Consider the following 18,062-nt stretch of genomic DNA (forward strand, 5'->3'; position numbering starts at 1 on the left):
CTGACCATGTGAACGGGATTAGTAAGCAACAACCACATAATGCGTGTGGTCACCACATAGGCAGAGACATGAGTTCTAAAATCATGTGTGCCTTTTCTCCATCGTACCCACAATACCTACAAATGGGTATGTTAGTCGGTTGATGGGGTATGATGCGAAACAACATAACACACGATTTAAAAAACCACATCCCTAAGAATAATTTCACCCATGGTTTAATATTGGTTGACTAATATGGGGATATGCACAAGTGAGTTGCCTTTGGTTGGTGCATCATATCATCTAGCCGGAGGTAATTGCAAATTTTGAATGAACATACCCATTTAGTTGGCAAATCAGTATTTGCCGTCGACCGATTGGTGTATATGCTCTAAAGGCCGTATCATTATGCGGACGTTGCTTACAATTGTTGTTGTGCTATGGAGAAACATTTTTGCACTGATTAACCCAAAGTCCTCGAATCATCCAGAATTCTACCACACCAACTTCGGATTGGTTAATTTGATGTGTTTTTGGCCATGAATAGTTAACCAACACTATCAGTTTTGATCACTAGTGTTTAGTAATCGTTGCTGGACAAATGATAGAATCACCAGTCCTCCCCTAATCTAATGATAAAAAAGAAAAAACTTGCGTACAACCTAATATGTACTTGCGCATCCAAACTATCTCTCATTTGTCTATTTTTCACACACAGTGTAAATTAAAAATATAAGTCATTCAAAAGTTTAAACTAATAAAGATCATGATTGCAAAAAATTGAAGTAAACAAAAACCGTCTTCATAATCGATTGCATCAAACAAATTGACGGCTGATCATGAGACTACTAACTTTCAGCATAACCATTCATTTGTTTGATGCAATCAATAAATCAAACGATTTTTGTTTACGTTGATCTTTAGTAATGAACTAAACTTTTGAACTTTTAATGTAATAACCCTCGTTTTCAAACATTATTTGAATTGAATTAAATTCTATAAAGTTGTGAAGTTTGATTTAAACCGAATATGATTGCTTGCAAACGTTACGAAACGGGAACGGAAACGTTCCGAGAACGTTTAATAAGAAAACGTTACGTTTCCGAACGAATTTATCGACTTTTATTTCGTCGCTCGGTTGTGAAAACTTTCTTCACGGAAGTTGTAGAGCTCGTCGATACGAGTTCGTGGATATGTGACGCGTCCTAATCGGACGACGTACGTAAAAGTTATTAACGACGGAAGTTGGTTTCCGATTTTGGGAGGGGGTATATAAGTAATTGGTTGCAACTAGGGTTCCCATATTTGGAAACCCTTCACCCTCTCAACCCGCCGCTCTCTTCTCTCTCACTCCCTCACTCTCTCGACTTTCTCTTCCTCTCCCTCACTCGGTTCTCTCTCCCCTCACCGATCAATCTCACCTCTCCCTCTCGAACCCGAGTTCCTTCCTTCCCTCTTCTCTCCTCTCTCCCTCGAGGTCCTCTCTCTTCCTCACGAACCCGAGTTCCTCCCTCTCGCCTCTCCCCCGATCCCACGCGACAGATTGAAGCTTGGGGACCTCACCGCCGGCAGCTACGACCTCACCACCACGACGTGACCACCCCACGAGCACGACGCATCACCGGCGACGCTGCGAAGCTCGGCGTGACTCTCGGACGCAAAACGCAGGCGGTCCGAATCTACCAAGGAACTTCAACGATTTCAATTCGTGATTTAGGTAAGGGTTTTGGTTAGATCGATTGTTGGATTGTTGTTGTTGTATTTATGAATGATTTGGGGAAGTTTGAAGTAGATCGGAGAGGGGGAGCGGAGGAGAAGAAGGAGGAGATACCGCCGCCTAGAGGCGGCGCGTGAGAAGGCTAGGGATAGCCTAGGAGTCGGCGGAGGCCGTAGGAGGATAGAGGTGGAGGAGGGGGAGAGTTTAGGCACGGCGGTGGCGTCACACGCTCCGTGGTTAGCCTCGGCGCGTGGGCCCCACGCGCGGCCGGCCGGAGGTGGCGCGTGTGCCACACGCGCCGCCGTGTGAGGCGGTGTAAATAGTTTTGACTGAAAGGGGTATTTTGGTAATTTACTGTGTAACGGTAAATGTAAATGTAAATTTTAATTACTACGGTAAATGTAATTAATTTTTACCTTCGGTAAATGTAATTATAAATTACTTTCAGTAAATGTAAAAAGTAATTTGTAAAAGGGTAATTTAGTAAATTTTATTTACTGAGTTGTATTTACATTTAATCGTACGTATACGTACAAAAATACGTATTAATATTTATACGTACAGAAATACGTATTAATATTTATACGTACAGAAATACGTATTAATATTTATACGTACAGAAATACGTATTAATATTTATACGTACAGAAATACGTATATAATATTTATACGTACAGAAATACGTATTAATCGTATATTTGCACAGTAACCGTGAATAGTGAACAGTAATTTCGTAAAACCGAAAATTGCTGAACAGTAACCGTTTATTACTGTTTTGGCATTTAAAGGTTTACGAAACGTTTATAAATTCTTTTCTTATTCTTTTAAGGTGATCGTTAAATCGAGGAAATGAATTAGCATCGCGAATTGTGGAATTACGCTCAAGTCAATAAGGTGAGTAAAATCTCACTGAATTTACGAATCTACCCTCGTGGTGATTCAACATTTGCAAGTGTGTTTATCAAATGAATTATAACATGTATATAATTTAGTGGACTACATATATATAGTATAATGGTAATAGGTACATAATATATATATAGTTCATTAAACTACGTACTGTTAGTAATTCATTAAAAATAGTCATTTCGATGACGGAAGTGAGAAATGAGCATGTGTAGTGAAATATGACATGTATAAGATATAGTGGATTATATATATATTGTATAAATAAGTACGAATATATATAGTTTGCTATATAATATACTGTTATGATTTTATTGTGATTATATTGAGCATGTGATTTGAATTGTACAATATAATGTGGGATTATTGTACGTGATTTTTAACATTGAGATTGTTAAAATGTGAATTGTCTTCGGACCTGAATTTTTGGTACAATATGATGTGAGATTATTGTACGTGTTTGGCAAGTCGAAACCTAGCCTTTGGCCGGGCGAAAGTTACGATACAGTTAGAGCTCTAGTCTGTCTGCCTTAGTACTGCATGTGAGGTAACGGGTGGTTATCTGCTCATGGGTACTCGGTGTATTTGGATGTTGGGTAGCGGGTGGCTATCCAATATCAACGGTGTATTACGAGAGGGGTAACAGATGTGTACCAGCGTTCTTGGTACCCGTATTATAAATGCATTGGGTAACCAGAAGGGTTACTTAATTTCCTCATGAGCTTTTTATTTCATATTTCTTTGGGTCAACCAGATGGGCTGACCATTGGCTCATGGGGGCATTTATATTTGTTGTTTGTGATCTTTCGTATATTTTGATATGCGAACTGTATTGTGATTTTACTCATACGAGCTATAAGCTTACCGGGTTTGTGTTTACAATCCCGGTGCACCAATTCGATGGTGTAGGGGATCATTCTGCAGGTGCTGATTAGTGGGAGTTGAGTGACGACTACAGAGGCTTGAAGTCGTTCTTATCCTACTTGTGGTGAGGTTTTAGCGTGGGTTTGTGTGTGAGATGTTGTGTAATTTCATTTGTGAGATTTGTGAGTGATTTGTGAGGATTATTACATTTCCATTTTATGTATGGATTATAAATTTGGTTTGTAATAATTGGTTGACTGAGTTGTATTGAGAACTCAGAATTGATCCGCTGTTACACTTTAATGATTTCGAGTTATTTGAGATTATTCGGTGTTTAATGACTTTAGAATTTTGAGTTTTAAAGCTCGAACTTTTGGGGTCGTTACATTTAAAGTCATGTATTTTTATTCCCAAAATGTGCAAATGAGTGAGAGTTTGGACGTATACGTACATACTAGGTTGTACGCAAATTTTTTTCTGATAAAAAATGAAGAAACAAATCCCGAACATTTCTTTGTACAGTGGTGATAGAGAATGAAAACATTTTAGAACTGATAGTGTTCGATCACTAGACCAGCTGATGCGCTTGATTAGAAGTTAGAACTAAATCATCTACTTGTTAATTAGAGGATCGGCTAGGCGTGTGCTGGGGTATATATATCCTCTTCATATATCATACTTTAACATCAACTGGCCGGGAGGAGAGCTAGCTAGATTGATCAAGTCGATCTAGTAAAGATGCACGATTTAAATTAGACATCAGGACCATAATTTTCAGCAGAGAATAACAAGTTCTAGAAGAGGTGGTCGATTGATGAGAAAATATCCACTTATATAAATTCATACATGATTTTCAAAACTACTAAAGTACTAATCGATCAAAATGGAAAAGATGTATGCAGTAGTCTACGCTACGTATGATTCACTTCAAATAACAGAACAAAAATTAAAAGGGTAACACATCGGGATCTTAACAGTCCAGTTTTAATTTCTTTGATTCGAATTCAGTTGCATTTTTCCTCATCTTCTTCATCAGTTGCATCGAATTCATCCTTTCCCTCCGTGCGATCTGCGCGCCTCCGGCAAGCTCCATCAGCAGTACTACCAGTACCAGATGCCATGAAATTCTTTCCAACTTTTGTCTGCTCCCGCTTTCTCTTCTTCTCATGCGAACTCATATGGCCTCCCAGTGCTTTACCGCTCTCAAACTTCTTGTTGCAAAAATGACACTTATGCTCTTCTTCTGGTCGTTCGCTCGGCCTTTTGTCCTGCAAAGTTTGATCTGGTTGGTCAGATTCATCTCTGGGAACCAAAAGATTGGTTCTCTGGGGACTCGATTGAGCAGCACTTGTGGTTTGTGGAGGTGAGTCGTCTGGAATGATAATTATAGAGTTTGTCGCAGTACCAGTAGTGTCAAGATGACCAGTACCAGGCACTTGACCCCTATTCCTGTAAATGTTTACAGGGCTAGATCTTGGCTTGAAGGAAGGGCCATTTCCGAAAAGGTTTTGCTGGTGAGCAATATAATTGAACCCATGCGACGACGCGTTGGGGTTTTCATTGCTTGGATAAGCAAAAGGGAGCGAAGGACGGGTTGTAGGAGGAGTAGGTGGTGGAAGTCCCACAGAGGCAAAGTTTGCAAAACCTTGTTGGGGATTGTGTTGAAGCCAATTAGCAACATTGGTGATACCAAATCCAAAAAAATTAGTACTGCGATTTGCACCATAATTTAGGAAGTGGGGAGCTAAGGAAGGAGCGTACTGGGGTAAGTAGTGATAAGTGACGGCATTGTCCTCGTTGGGTACAACCGGAGGCCGGAAGTTCAAGTGTGGACCTTCCGGCCTCGCACTTACACCGATTGTAAGAGCAGTATTCATGGGCTGATTAACCCTTTGGATTCCAGTGATAGACAGTGGTGGCGTATCAATACTGGAGCTCATTGGGGAAGACATTAGTGACACTTTGAGCTACAAAAATGAAGGGAAGGCTGAATGATATAGCTAGGATTATAGGTGGTTCTGAGAGTGTTCTACCCAATGTCTAGTATGATGTTTATATAGGGTTGTTGGTTACTGAAACTTGACGACGGGTGCTGCGTACAAATGTTAAAAATGGTACTTTTGCTATGACTTAATTAGGTCATTTTTTACCTACCTGAGTTGCCATATATAGCTCGATAAAAACCATATGTGAAATATGCATTTTCCATCTGTGCGTGGAATGCAGGGAATCCAATTTGGTGGTGTTCATATATGTAAACGACCAAATACATGCAATCATATTTATGCAATACCAATTTCCTTAGTTGCATCAAAACACATTTTAATCTGGTGTATATTAGTTCCCTTATATGTCAACATGTAGTTATTGCTGTATATGTGGTTTAAAAGAAAACAGAAAAGCATTTCTAATATTCAGAATTAGAATTAATCAGAAAAGGGGGTTAAAAGGAACTCAGATAGATCAATGATCGATTAATTCGTCGATTTAGACAAAATAATGAACAAAAAGCATAATAACGGTTAAGTATTATTTTTTTCTGGTGATATAACGGTTAAGTATACGTCAGGCATGCATGCATGGTACTAGGGTTGCGGTACGTGATTTTCAAAAGGATGCATAATGCTGCTCGGGAGTTGGAACTCGACAAATCATAAATGGATTTAAATTATGAGATGCGCGAAAGCACAACACGAGAATTTATCATCTAGATGATCTAGCTAGATTGAGAATAGTTTATGAGTCTTTTGGGAATATATCACGAATTCAGCACAAGTCTTCGACCGAAACAAAGAGTGCTCTTTGTTTGTGAGATAAGAACCAAGGCAATCGATCAGAACATATGCATTTGAGGTTCACAATTAGTACGTTCTCTATATATTATCCAACTAGTTATAGAGTTTTGAATGATTGATCGATGCATGGAATATCATGTATCTCCTTGTTCCTAGCTTGTGAGATAGGCATCTAATCACATATGCATCTGATCACAATTCATTGCACGTACTAACTTATGATTAGAGGCTGTATGATGGAATTGCATGTTGCTACGTACAGTATACAACATGATATAGGTTCCATAATCTGAATGAGACGTACATGTTAATTGGAGATTAGTCGATGTCTCGATCAGATATATATCACGTACTGATGAATTATAATTTGGTTACTGTAAAAATAGTAAATATAATTTCAACCACTATCGTGTAAAAGCACCATTAATTATATGTACGTGAAGGTTGTTTTAATGTAATCACTCATAAAACAAAAGTTCCATTTTACTTATTACTTCAAGTTTTTACGATCAAGCATAGTCAAGTTCAATAGACAATACAGATGCAGTCGAGAGAGATATCGAAATAAACAGCGAAAAACATGCTATACATCCAAAATTGAATAAATAACCGGAGTGATACATTTGAAAAGTGAGCGATCGGCTAAAGTGTTGAAAGTTGAATGAATAAAATGTCAGTGTATTTATGAAACTTATTTGAAGTAGCTCATCATTATAGAGACTACAGTCACATCCCGCCAAATTTATCTATTTTTACCTTGAGCATTTTTGAAGCAAGCATGACTTTGCGGAGAACACTTGAGCATTCTAGGCGCATCCGGAACTCTTTAGAACCTTTTGGAAGGTTATGAAAGTTTTCGGAAGAATGAGGAAGCCATGTGACATCTCCGGATTTCTCTAGAACCATAGAGAGACTAAGAGACCAAGACTACTCCGGAAGTCTCTAGAATACTCAAGGTACTCTTAGACTTGTATAGACATGTATAGAGTTATCTAAAAATCTCTACACTTGTACATAGTCCTAGAATTCTCTAGAACTATTGATGTAAGAGGATGATGTCTATAATAGGGAGGCACCCCTCACATTTGAGGCATCAAGCAAGAAGTCTTCAAACATACTTATAAATACTCTTGTAAGCTTTCTTTGTTCAATACAAGTTATATTTAGAGATATTCTCTTTGCTTTTTAATTGTTCTAGTCAGGTGTTGCAGGAGTAAGACTGACTTAACATAAGGGAGTTGCTAAGGCCGCACGAGTCGCATAATAAAATAGTAAGCTCGTGACACTACGCTCACTATAGCTTGCTACTTGGTGTACGTCAAGCTAGCTTGAGTCTTGACTACTAACTATGATGATGCATTATTCAGTTGATATGTAGTTTTTGCATCGAAGACAAAAACACATATCAATCGATCCTTTGCAACCTACCAATTAGATCTTCAAAAATGTGAAGTACATAATTCACAAGCGGTCAAAAATTAAATATTCCTTAAACCAGAAATCCTCTCTACAAGTATACATTATTTACAGATTTGTTACCACAGGACTTACGTTGTTTTCACTATCTAATAACTGATGTAAGTACTCGCGTATGCGCCCAGTATGCCCCGACTAAAACAGACTTGAGAAAATTAATTAATCAAGCAGCAGATCGAGTGCCTCCAAGCTTGAACTAGGATATACTGGTATAGTCATTCTTTCAATTATAAATTTCGTTCTCTAGGAGAGATATGAGTTCTGCCTCTCTTCAAGTAGAATATATAGTAGATGACTGTAAACTGTAATGTACGTTATATATTAAGACCGGCATATCTTTCTTACCAGTCTAAAGACTTTCTCCAGAAATGATGGCATATAACACTTTTGCACTCCATGTTACTTCAGCAAGGTTTTGTAGAGGAATTGAAATATCTTCTGTGCTTTCCATCAAAAGCACCCTGCACTCTGCAAGACACGAGTAAATGCATGTAGTGCATTCGCTAAATTAATAGATATCATATGTTTAAATTTGTTATTAATAATCTGATGTATGTATTATGTAACCGTTTTTGGGGAAATTAAGTTAATGTCAACTGAAGGGGATTACCAGAGATTTTGGTGAAGTTGAGCAGAGACATTGTAGCAAGAACTTGGTGCTCAACGTGATCACTGTTTTTCAGATTTTCTTTCAGTGGATGAATGAGAGCTGAGAAGGCTGAGAGCTGAAACTCGGAATCAGATAGTGAAGAAAGTGCTCGGCTCAACCATTCTGCGGTGATTAGGCACATCCTGACCAAATTTAAGTGTTCTGACCCTAAACACTTTGAAAGGATTTCTAAAATTGATTTTGTTCCATATCCAAGCAGTGTGATAGTCAAGTACCTCAACCAATATTCAGTCAAATTATCTTCGTCATCCTATAATAATCAGCATCAAACAGGTAATTAGAATCTAATTAATTAAATTACTCGAGTCACAGAAGTCAATTTAGGTTCTCACCACTTGAAAAAAGAATAAAATTAAAGCATCCTTGAAGTGTTAGAGAAGAAATATGTGATTATATGTTCTAAGAACTTCTAATGGGGAGAATGTGCAGAAATAGTACAGACGCTACTCCTTAGCAGGTCAGCCTCATACCTATGACCAATTTTCCTTTAAACTCTATAAGAGTGGGGTAAATATACCAGACGTAAATCCTAATTATGCTAAAACTGATGAATATCCTAATAATAAAACTTATAAACACTTGATCTATATCCTTAAGTCTGTAACCCTAGTTACTATAAGGTATGAATGTAGATAGGAAATTCACTGCATGTGTCAATTGCTATTGAAACTGACGAAGGAAATAGAGTATGTGAATTCAAATGTACCGACGGATATGTGTCACTAGCTAGTGAACCGTCTTCTCCATTGTCAACTGAATCCACTTCACCATTATCATTAGGATCTGCTTCCTTTATCATCCACTTTTGTGACAACAATTTTCCAGAGATAGAGAAATGCATTCCCAAGATAAGAAGTGCTTTGCAGCAAGTCTCTCGGACATTCACATTAGTTAAGCTGCAATGAAGACTTTCAGCAATGGCATCAACAGCTTCCGATCTATATATGCTATACTCTTGTGGTTCAACTGATACCTGTAGCATTCGGTTGTACGTGTTAGTAACATATATTGTATCATGCTTAAAGAAGTGAGATACATTATGCTAAACGGTTTCATCAGAACTTGTGTAATAATATCATGAATGAGTTCAGCAGTACTTGATGCCAGTTCCATATTATGCTTTTGCCAAGTAGTATGTGCCAGAAAAACTATTGATTAAGATGTGATCAATTTTGATGTAACATCATATCGCAGCCAGTCTTCAGCTATAGATCTTGTAAATGACATTTTTTACTGACTCAACTGAACATGTTCAGAAAATAAACTGAAAGAGATATACTGAGGGATTTATACTTGAGATCTGAATCAGTTCTGGTTTCTGCAGCATTAAGCATGATTGAAATCTATTCCAATAAATCATATAGCATAACAAATTAACAATACAACTCAAAATGCTAAAAGGTGACTAGAATTTTCAGACAATTGCACTTCCATATTAACTGGGTCAGGATTTGTAGGTAGCACTACTGAGCAATAAAGTGGCATACAATAAATGAAGAAAATGAGGATGAAAAGTTTTAGAAAATTTCTGTATACCATAATATCTAGGTATAACAAGAGCACAGCAGCCAAGGGCCTTTGGTTTGGTACAGAACTTTGGAGATGCTTAAGCAGAATGGCCATTATATTCATCCTCCCTTCATTCTGCAAGCCAGTGAGAAGTAATGACACATCTTTCTTCCTGCAATAACGATAAAATTAACATGGTTTTAGTGGTCAAATTGCTTCAATATAACAATTACCAATAAGAATATATCATTTGACAGCATATCCAATCCTCAGAATCTCATCATAGATACTTACTCATGTCTTTCACATTCAAGTAAAGAAGATTATATGAATAAAGGCATACTGTGTTTTTTATTTTTAAAAAAATTGACCATAAAACAGCATGTCTTTTCAATGTTTCAAATAGGAATGAAGGAAAATGATTTGTACATCATCCTCATACATTTTGCAACCCAAAAGTTGGTATATCTCACCTCTTCAAGCAAATGAGTTCTGTCATCAACAACACCGCATTTGTTCTTATGCTAACGTCATTTCCCTGAAGTAGCTCCAAGAGGCATTGTTTTTTAATGCTACTTGCTATCAGACACCTACAACCTGCATCTGCTTCTATACAACAGGCAAACAGTGCAGCTACACGTGATTTCTCTTCCTCCTTTCCTATTTCGAACCTTTGTAGAAGAAACTGCAAGAATCCAAGAGAGAGAAGGTGTTTGGCATTTGACGTTCTTTCTTTTTTGCTGAAACAAGTGAGAAGCTGCTCTAGCACAAAAATAATTGTTTCGTCGTAGTGTTTGGATTTCACTCTCCCGGATGTCCCAACTACATGAGAGGCATAAGCTAAGAGTTGCCTCGAATGTTCAGACTTCCAACTACGAATCACACGCTTTAAGATTAGGTTGGTAAGAGGTACTGCTAGTGATTCCAGAGCTCTTCCTGTCACAGGACATGTTCTGTTTCCCTCATCAAACCATACCCTGATGGCCGAACGCTCAAAGGTTTGACCAGTCTCTAGAGTGACTGGATCTTCAAACAACTCCCCACTTAAGGGGCAAAGGAAGTCCTGGGGAATACTTGATAAATCAACTCCTTCTTCAACATAATTTCCCTGTGACCCTGTGGAAAGTCAATGTTAATATGAGCATTACAAAATTATACTATTTTAGATATTCCTTTGTGACTCACCTTCAGAAGAAGACATTGCTTTGACTGGCTGCATTTTGAGAGAGATAAGGTTAAATACCATATACAAGAAAATGACATAGTACAAAGATAAAGAATCTAGAGAGAATTCAGTACATTTATAACAGAACTGGTAATTGACGCTTGACTAGAATCCGAAACAGTAGATATTGATTTTGTAATCCCTTTCTGAGTAAGCTCCATTTCTTTAGGATCTAGTTGATGTACAATTTTGGTGCTGTCTGTGTTTTCTCTAGAAATGTTACCAAACTGGTCATTGAGGTCACTTTCTCGTGGATCACTATCTCTAGAGAAACTCCACTGCTGGTCAGGTACCATTGAGAGTTCATTTCCCTACGAAAAAGCTACAGATTATGAGACTCAATAAGTTTTGATGGAGACAGACCATTACGATACTAACTACTGTGGAGGCTAGTACTAATATTATCATTATTATGTACCTCATAGATAGCCAGCTTATAAGCAATCGTCAAAAGTTACCAAGATTCAAATTGGATTCAGCAAAATATATCTTCATGGTATATGTGAAATCAATGCTAGAAAACATGCTTTTCTACGGTAGCACTGCTAACATAGAATAGGCGACCACCTAATGATCAATCAAGTCTTGGTGGATGCACTTAAAAATAAGAACAAATTCATAGAGAAAAAAAGTACGTGCAGCTTTGCAAAAAAAAAAAGTACTTACAGCTAGGGATTCAATTTCTTGTGCAATCTTACTGGGATCTTCTTCAATATCTCGATACCCATACTGTGATGCTTCTCCAAAGTATGGTCTTTTTTGTTCAACAACAGCTGAGCCATCAGGAGTTCTCATACTTTCTTCAAAGCTTTGAATCCCTCCATCCAATTCAACTTCAACTTCATGTAATTCGGTTTTACTTGCGCGGCCAAATACTGCATCATACAGTTTTTTGCTGACCATGGATTGTGGACCACCTGGACTAGCCAGCTCTGAAGAATGACCATGAGAGCTTCCCTGCTGAACTTGCCAAAGAGACAATGAAGGGACAGGGATGGAAGGAATGCAAGGAGATTCAATTCCTTCTGTAAGCCAATCCTTATAATAAAGTGCAAATTGGTATGTCCCGGAGTCTAAAATATCATTGTACACCTTTCCTAACAGCTCCAGTTTCCTTGACCCGTTTTTTGCATCTGCCACAGAATCAGCCTCCTGATCATACCACACCTTTAAATGTGAGAGATGTGGAGAAAATAGATAGTCCCACAATTCAGGCAACAATATCGTTCTTGCAGTAAATGGTGAATCACAGAACACTTGCAGAAGGTGCTTTGCTGATACCCTGTCTTTCTTCAGGATCTTATACACCACACTGAGGTAGAGATGAGCACAAGCTGACAACCTGCAATTAGAAACCCCCGATGTAAATCCATACTGCAAATCATCAGAGGTCAAGCCTGTGATAACACTAAGCTGCAAAGAGGCTCTTCTTAAATCTGTGTCATTTGCAGACTCCTCAGCAGCCATTGATATTGTTTCTATTGCTTCTTCCAGGTTTTCTATGACTTTGGTCTCAGCATGCTCTTTTTCCTGATCATTAAATACCAAAGAACTCATGCAATTATCTCTAAGTGCACTCCGGAACTCCTCCTCTTTTATAAAACGCTTAATATAGCCACTCAATATGGAAACTATGGCTTTGATAGCAATTTCATCAAGAGCAGGTTTGGAATCAGGATGTAAAACTTTGTCACGCTTTCGGCTGCGGCTATCTTCAGAATTTTTGCTGATTGATGAACCTCTATTTAACCGGTCATGAGAGCTTGCACGCTGTTTCCTGCTTTTTCTGTTAACCTCACTGAAACTCACACGTCCAGACACATTGGTAGTTGAACTGTTGCTGTTCCTCCTACCCGCCTCTGTCAGCTTCGTCAACCGCTCCTCAAATCCTTCCTTTTCCACACTTCCATTAGAATATCTATGGTTCCTTCCCTCTGAGCGATACAACTCGTTTGAATATACGTCCTTGTATTGTTCATCTTCAACCTCAACTATCTCAGTTCTAGGCAGATGTGCTGATACATTGCTCTTTGAACTTCCAGCTTCCCACAAACTGGCATGACCTCTGTCTGAAAAATTGCTTCTCACACTTCTAGCTTCCCACACATTGGCATGATCTCTATCCGATAAATTGCTTTTTAAACTTCTAGCTTCCCATACACTAGCATGGCCTCTCTCTCCTACATTGCTATTTAAACTCCTAGCTTCCTGCCTGCTAGTAGAACCTAGTCCTCCAAGTCTACTGACCCTAAATTCTTTCTTTGATCCTCCATCTACTTCATTTCTTTTAAGAAGGTCATCTCTTAGTCCCCTCCTACCTCTGATATCATCGCCTGTTGGTAAATCATCTACTGCACCATTACGATTTACAGCATACCTTGTCCTCGCTGTATCTCCTGACACTGAATGTCTCTTTGGTTGGTCTGGACTAATGTATTGAGAGATCCTTTCGGTCCGCAAGGAAGTCCTCGACCTTGCCCATAATTTTTTTCCTTTGAAACCATCTTTTGCTAGAAGGTCCTCCAGAGATGATGCCATATATGGTGATACCAACACCCTCTAAAACACTGAAAGCAGAATAAGAAAGCAAATATAAATCACTTTAAAGTAGACCTCATCCTTCAGGTACCAAAACATGCTAAACTGCAAAAGCAAATGAAAAGTACTGCAATTTATTGGTGATGGACCTCGAAAACAAGATACTACTTATTGTATCATGAGAAAATAGAGGATTCGATCAAACACTTGATTCTAAATTGTCCTTGCAAAGTGCCTCGTAAGGACAATGGAGCTCAAGAGTCTGAGTTCATACACTAGACTTTCGATGTTGAAAAACATTTTGCATATGATTAGATTATTTAGTCATGCAAAATTTAACTTCTAATGAAATGGTGAAAAACTGAAAATCCAACAGATAAGTCATAAGAGGCTGGCTAATCAGCTAGTGTGATCAAATTCAATTAGTAAGAAAAGCACAACAAGAGAGAAAAGCTTATATAAGCTTCTGTCCCTGATTCTTGAACATGTGAAGCGAACAATAAACCATTATAAGAACAGGAGAAGAACCACAGAGATATAAAAAAAAAACAACTATGCCAATGCTAAATTCTATCTTGTAAACAGTAAAATTTCTTACGCAGCTGAGCTAAAGCCGAAAACTTGGTGTCACAGTCATAAACCACAAAAACAAAGTAACTCCAATCACCAATAATACAGAGTCTCACAAATACATCATTTTGCTCACCTTGAAGGGTTGAAACTCTTTATAACACAACTGTGCCCCCTTCTGGAAACTTCACGCAAAACCCAGTTGCCAACATGTCAGAGGAATTTGATTAAACACCTTGAGGCAAATCAAACAGGGTCGAAAGTCAAAACAAGAATCCAAAGAATGAAAAGATTTGAGTTTGATCAAAAAACAAAGAATAGGGTGGGGATAACGAAGGAATAAGAAAGAACTGGGCTTTGTCTATATAGGAGCTGAAGGCATATAGAAAAGGAACCAATACCAAAATAGTTAGAAAACGATGGAGAATGGCTACAATAGGCAAGGAGGCAATGTATGAGTGAGGAAAAGTGACAAGAGAAAGCTGACAAATGAAAAGAGAGAGAGAGAGAGAGAGAGAGAGAGAGAGAGAGAGAGAGAGACTGTGAAATGCATCATATCGTATATAAATATACAGATTTACAGTAGTAGTGAGACTGTTTCAAACTATGAAGGCGTGTTTCTTTCTATTTGCAGGCTTACTGGTGTTTTCAAACTGTTTCAACTGCCGCCCCTTCTAACACTAGCTTAGGATAGCATAGTTTATTGGTTGAATGGTTGATCATATCATTGGAGGATCACAATTTCTAAATACAAAAAATTTCATATGATGACTATTGGCACATCCAATGTTTTTTTTTCTTTTTAATTATAGAAAATAAGTCGACAGATCGTTGCAAAAGGAACAATTTCAGAAAAGATTCAGAAAATTATTCTGTTGTGGTCTTATGTTCTCGTCGCAACTTAACAGTATGTTATCTTTGATATAGTCAGCGAAAATATTGTCTTTTTTTTTTGGTCAATAGCGAAAATATTGTCATTACGTATTTCTGAGGAAATCACTAGTGGTTGTACCACAAAATTGAAGGGCTAATTTCATGCTTGATACAGTTAAAAGAAAAACCAAGAGCACTGCTCGTGGTCTTGACAGTAGTGATAAGAGGCAAAAGTTTGAGTGGACATATCTTATATTCAAGGTTTAGTCCTATTTGACTTGAAGGAAGATGATTACTTTTAAAGTGTTTTGATACCAACTAAGACCACATTATATGAATGCATAAGTGAAAATGCATAAGTGTTTTGATATCATGATATTGTCAATACTAACTATGTTGTGAATAAATTTTAGATTGATGGTAGCTGGAATATGATCATGTTTGGTGAAAATCTTCCTCAAGAAATAATTGCTCAAGTGTTATCTGTTCATATTGCTGAATGTGATATTCCTGATCAAGTTATATGAGGCAGACTTCTTCTGGAATTTTCTCCGTAAAATCTGCTTACAATGTGCTATATGATGAACAGGGCTTCCAAAAGTATGTTTGGATGAAGATTTGGTCTCTTCCTATACCTCCAAAAATTAAAATATTCTAATGCACCTTTGTTTCAAATAAATTGTTAACTAATGAGCAGAGGTTTCGAATGAAGCTTGCCTCCAATCCTCACTGCAAATTATGCACTAATACTCCAAAAACAATGATTCACCTCTTCAGGGACTGTTCTAAGTCTAAACAGGTTCGGCAAATTTTAAGATTCACCCGAATATCCTTGCTACCTTTGTTCTGAGTTGGGAAAATTGGATCTATGCTAATTTGCTTCAGAAATGGTACTATATGAATACTATCAGTTGGGATATCTTCTTCATCTATTGTTGTTGGTTTATATGGAAATGGAGGTGCAAATCCATTTTTGACAGCTCCTTCAAGTATCCTTTCAATATTTCTGAAGTTGTTTTTTTAGTTATGCTGATGAATGGGCTAAAGCTAATACTAAGCTTGGTACACATTTGCCTAAACATGTGGAGATGTTATATTGTATTAAATCAGCTGTTGAAAAATTTAAACTGAATGTTGATGGCTCCATGATGAATAATGGAAATATTAGAGCATGAGTTGTGCTTAGGGATGAGGTTGGCTATTGGCAGGGTGGGTTTATGGTGAACATTGGGACTGCGGAGGTCCTACAAGTTGAGGCTTAGGGCTTGTTTCATGATCTACACCTAGCTCGTAGCTTAAAGATTTCAAGACTGGAATTTGAGTATGATTCTTTAGTGGTTAACAATCTTCTTCAACATGATAATATTGATTTGCATCCTCTTGGGACCTTGATAATGAATTGCAAAAGCCTGATGTGTACCTTTGATTTTATTGATGTGAACCATGTCTACAGAGAGAGGAATATGGTAGCTGATATCCTTGCTAAACATAATACATCTAATGATAGAGCAATATGTATCTTACATGACCCTCCGACACTGGTTTTTGATGCTCTACTGGATGACATTGTTGGTTTTTCTAGAGCTATGGAGTTTTATGACTTGTAGCTCTTGCTAGTTTCATTTTTTGCTTTCTTTTGCTTGGGCTAATTGCCCATTTGTACCAAAACAAATAAGTGAAAATGTGCCAAAATATAAAACAAATCTATGAGTTAGACATCTATCCTACAAATTGACTTTTATTTTTGCATGAATACTGTTAGAAAATCAGTGATATATTGAATATATAATTTAATAAACTGAATTATAAAATAATTATAAAACATAAATAGAACATGAAATTCTAAAAACGAAGAGTACGAAAGAAATTCAATATGAACTTAACCAAAATACCGAATGATAGATGATGGAAAAACTAGTTGAGACATGTGTGATACCACATTGTGCTTAAGACATTTATGCCTCATTTACCGGTGCATGGATGCTTGGCGTTTGTCTCCCAAGATATAACGATTAAATAATTATAGAAAGTTGCACTACTAACTAGAACTTTCAACGAACTCGAAAAGTACATCTTTCTATCACTATAAAAAAGCTAAGACAGTTTGAGAAAGGGAGAGATGATGTGTTTGGAATGATTTTACAATGAAATGATGATGGTTATTTATATAGTGATGATTTGCAATCAGCAATGAATAAGATGGTTGTTGGAATTCAAAGAGAATGTGACATACATAAGTTACAGTCAATGAATACAAAAATGTTTTATGTTACAAATCTCCCCATAACATTCATGTTGTTACATAATTTGAATATTTAAGAGAAGGTGAAACATCCAAAAGGAATTTTCGGAAATGCAAAAAGATTATACGTTCCGACCCCCAATTCGATGTTGCATTCGTCTAGGTTCAACCTCAGCCTCCGACTCAGATTTGAACTCTAACTCTGATTCTTTATCCTGAACATCATCAGTTTCATCTTGGTTGGCTTCACGTGCCCATTTAGAAGAATTATATTACTCTCTAGACTTTCGTGGAAATACATTTTCAAATAAAGATGCATTTTTCGATTCTATTATCATATCCTTATGGATTTCTGGAATTTTCAAATCGTGTACTAGGAATCGATAAGCCGAACTTTTATGTGCATATCCAATAAAGATGCAATTAACCGTTTTAGGCCCATTCTTCACCTTTTTAGGTTTATAATTTTTTACTTTTGCCAAATATCCCCATATTCTTAAGTATTTGTAGAATGGCTTTCTCCATTTCCATAGCTCATATGGAGTTTTCTCTTCTTTCTTTTTGAGAACCTTATTTAAAAAGTAATTTGTTGTGAGTATTGCGTCTCCCCATATGTTGGGTGACATCCCAGAGTTGAGTAGTATAGCATTTATCATATCCTTTAAAGTATGATTTTTGTGTTCTGCTACACCATTAGA

The 18,062-nt window shown here is 37.3% G+C and overlaps 1 protein-coding gene across 2 annotated transcripts; it reads right to left on the bottom strand.

The window, feature by feature from the left end:
- Positions 1-7,732: 7,732 nt before the first annotated feature.
- Positions 7,733-14,702, bottom strand: LOC126789331 (putative E3 ubiquitin-protein ligase LIN-1). Of its 2 annotated transcripts, XM_050515468.1 has the most exons (9): positions 14,386-14,702; positions 11,808-13,708; positions 11,216-11,452; positions 11,102-11,129; positions 10,390-11,032; positions 9,944-10,088; positions 9,114-9,380; positions 8,348-8,657; positions 7,733-8,205 (listed from the first exon to the last, which is right to left on the bottom strand). In XM_050515468.1, the coding sequence occupies exons 2-9, from the start codon at positions 13,677-13,679 to the stop codon at positions 8,087-8,089; spliced, it is 3,621 nt and encodes a 1,206-aa protein (XP_050371425.1). In that variant the 5' UTR covers positions 13,680-13,708; positions 14,386-14,702; the 3' UTR covers positions 7,733-8,086. The 2 variants fall into 2 exon arrangements, with proteins under 2 accessions (XP_050371425.1, XP_050371426.1); XM_050515469.1 differs by lacking the exon at positions 11,216-11,452.
- Positions 14,703-18,062: the final 3,360 nt, after the last annotated feature.

The sequence above is a fragment of the Argentina anserina genome, chromosome 3 (genome assembly GCF_933775445.1).
Source record: "Argentina anserina chromosome 3, drPotAnse1.1, whole genome shotgun sequence".
In the NCBI taxonomy this organism is placed as follows: Eukaryota; Viridiplantae; Streptophyta; class Magnoliopsida; order Rosales; family Rosaceae; genus Argentina; species Argentina anserina.

Coding starts and splice junctions, on each gene's coding strand:
- LOC126789331 (XM_050515468.1), bottom strand. CDS start 13,679: ATGGCATCATCTCTGGAGGACCTTCTAGCAAAAGATGGTTTCAAAGGA. Junction 11,453..11,807: donor AAGAAATTGAATCCCTAGCT/GTAAGTACTTTT, acceptor GCTTTTTCGTAG/GGAAATGAACTCTCAATGGT. Junction 11,033..11,101: donor AGCAATGTCTTCTTCTGAAG/GTGAGTCACAAA, acceptor GACTTTCCACAG/GGTCACAGGGAAATTATGTT.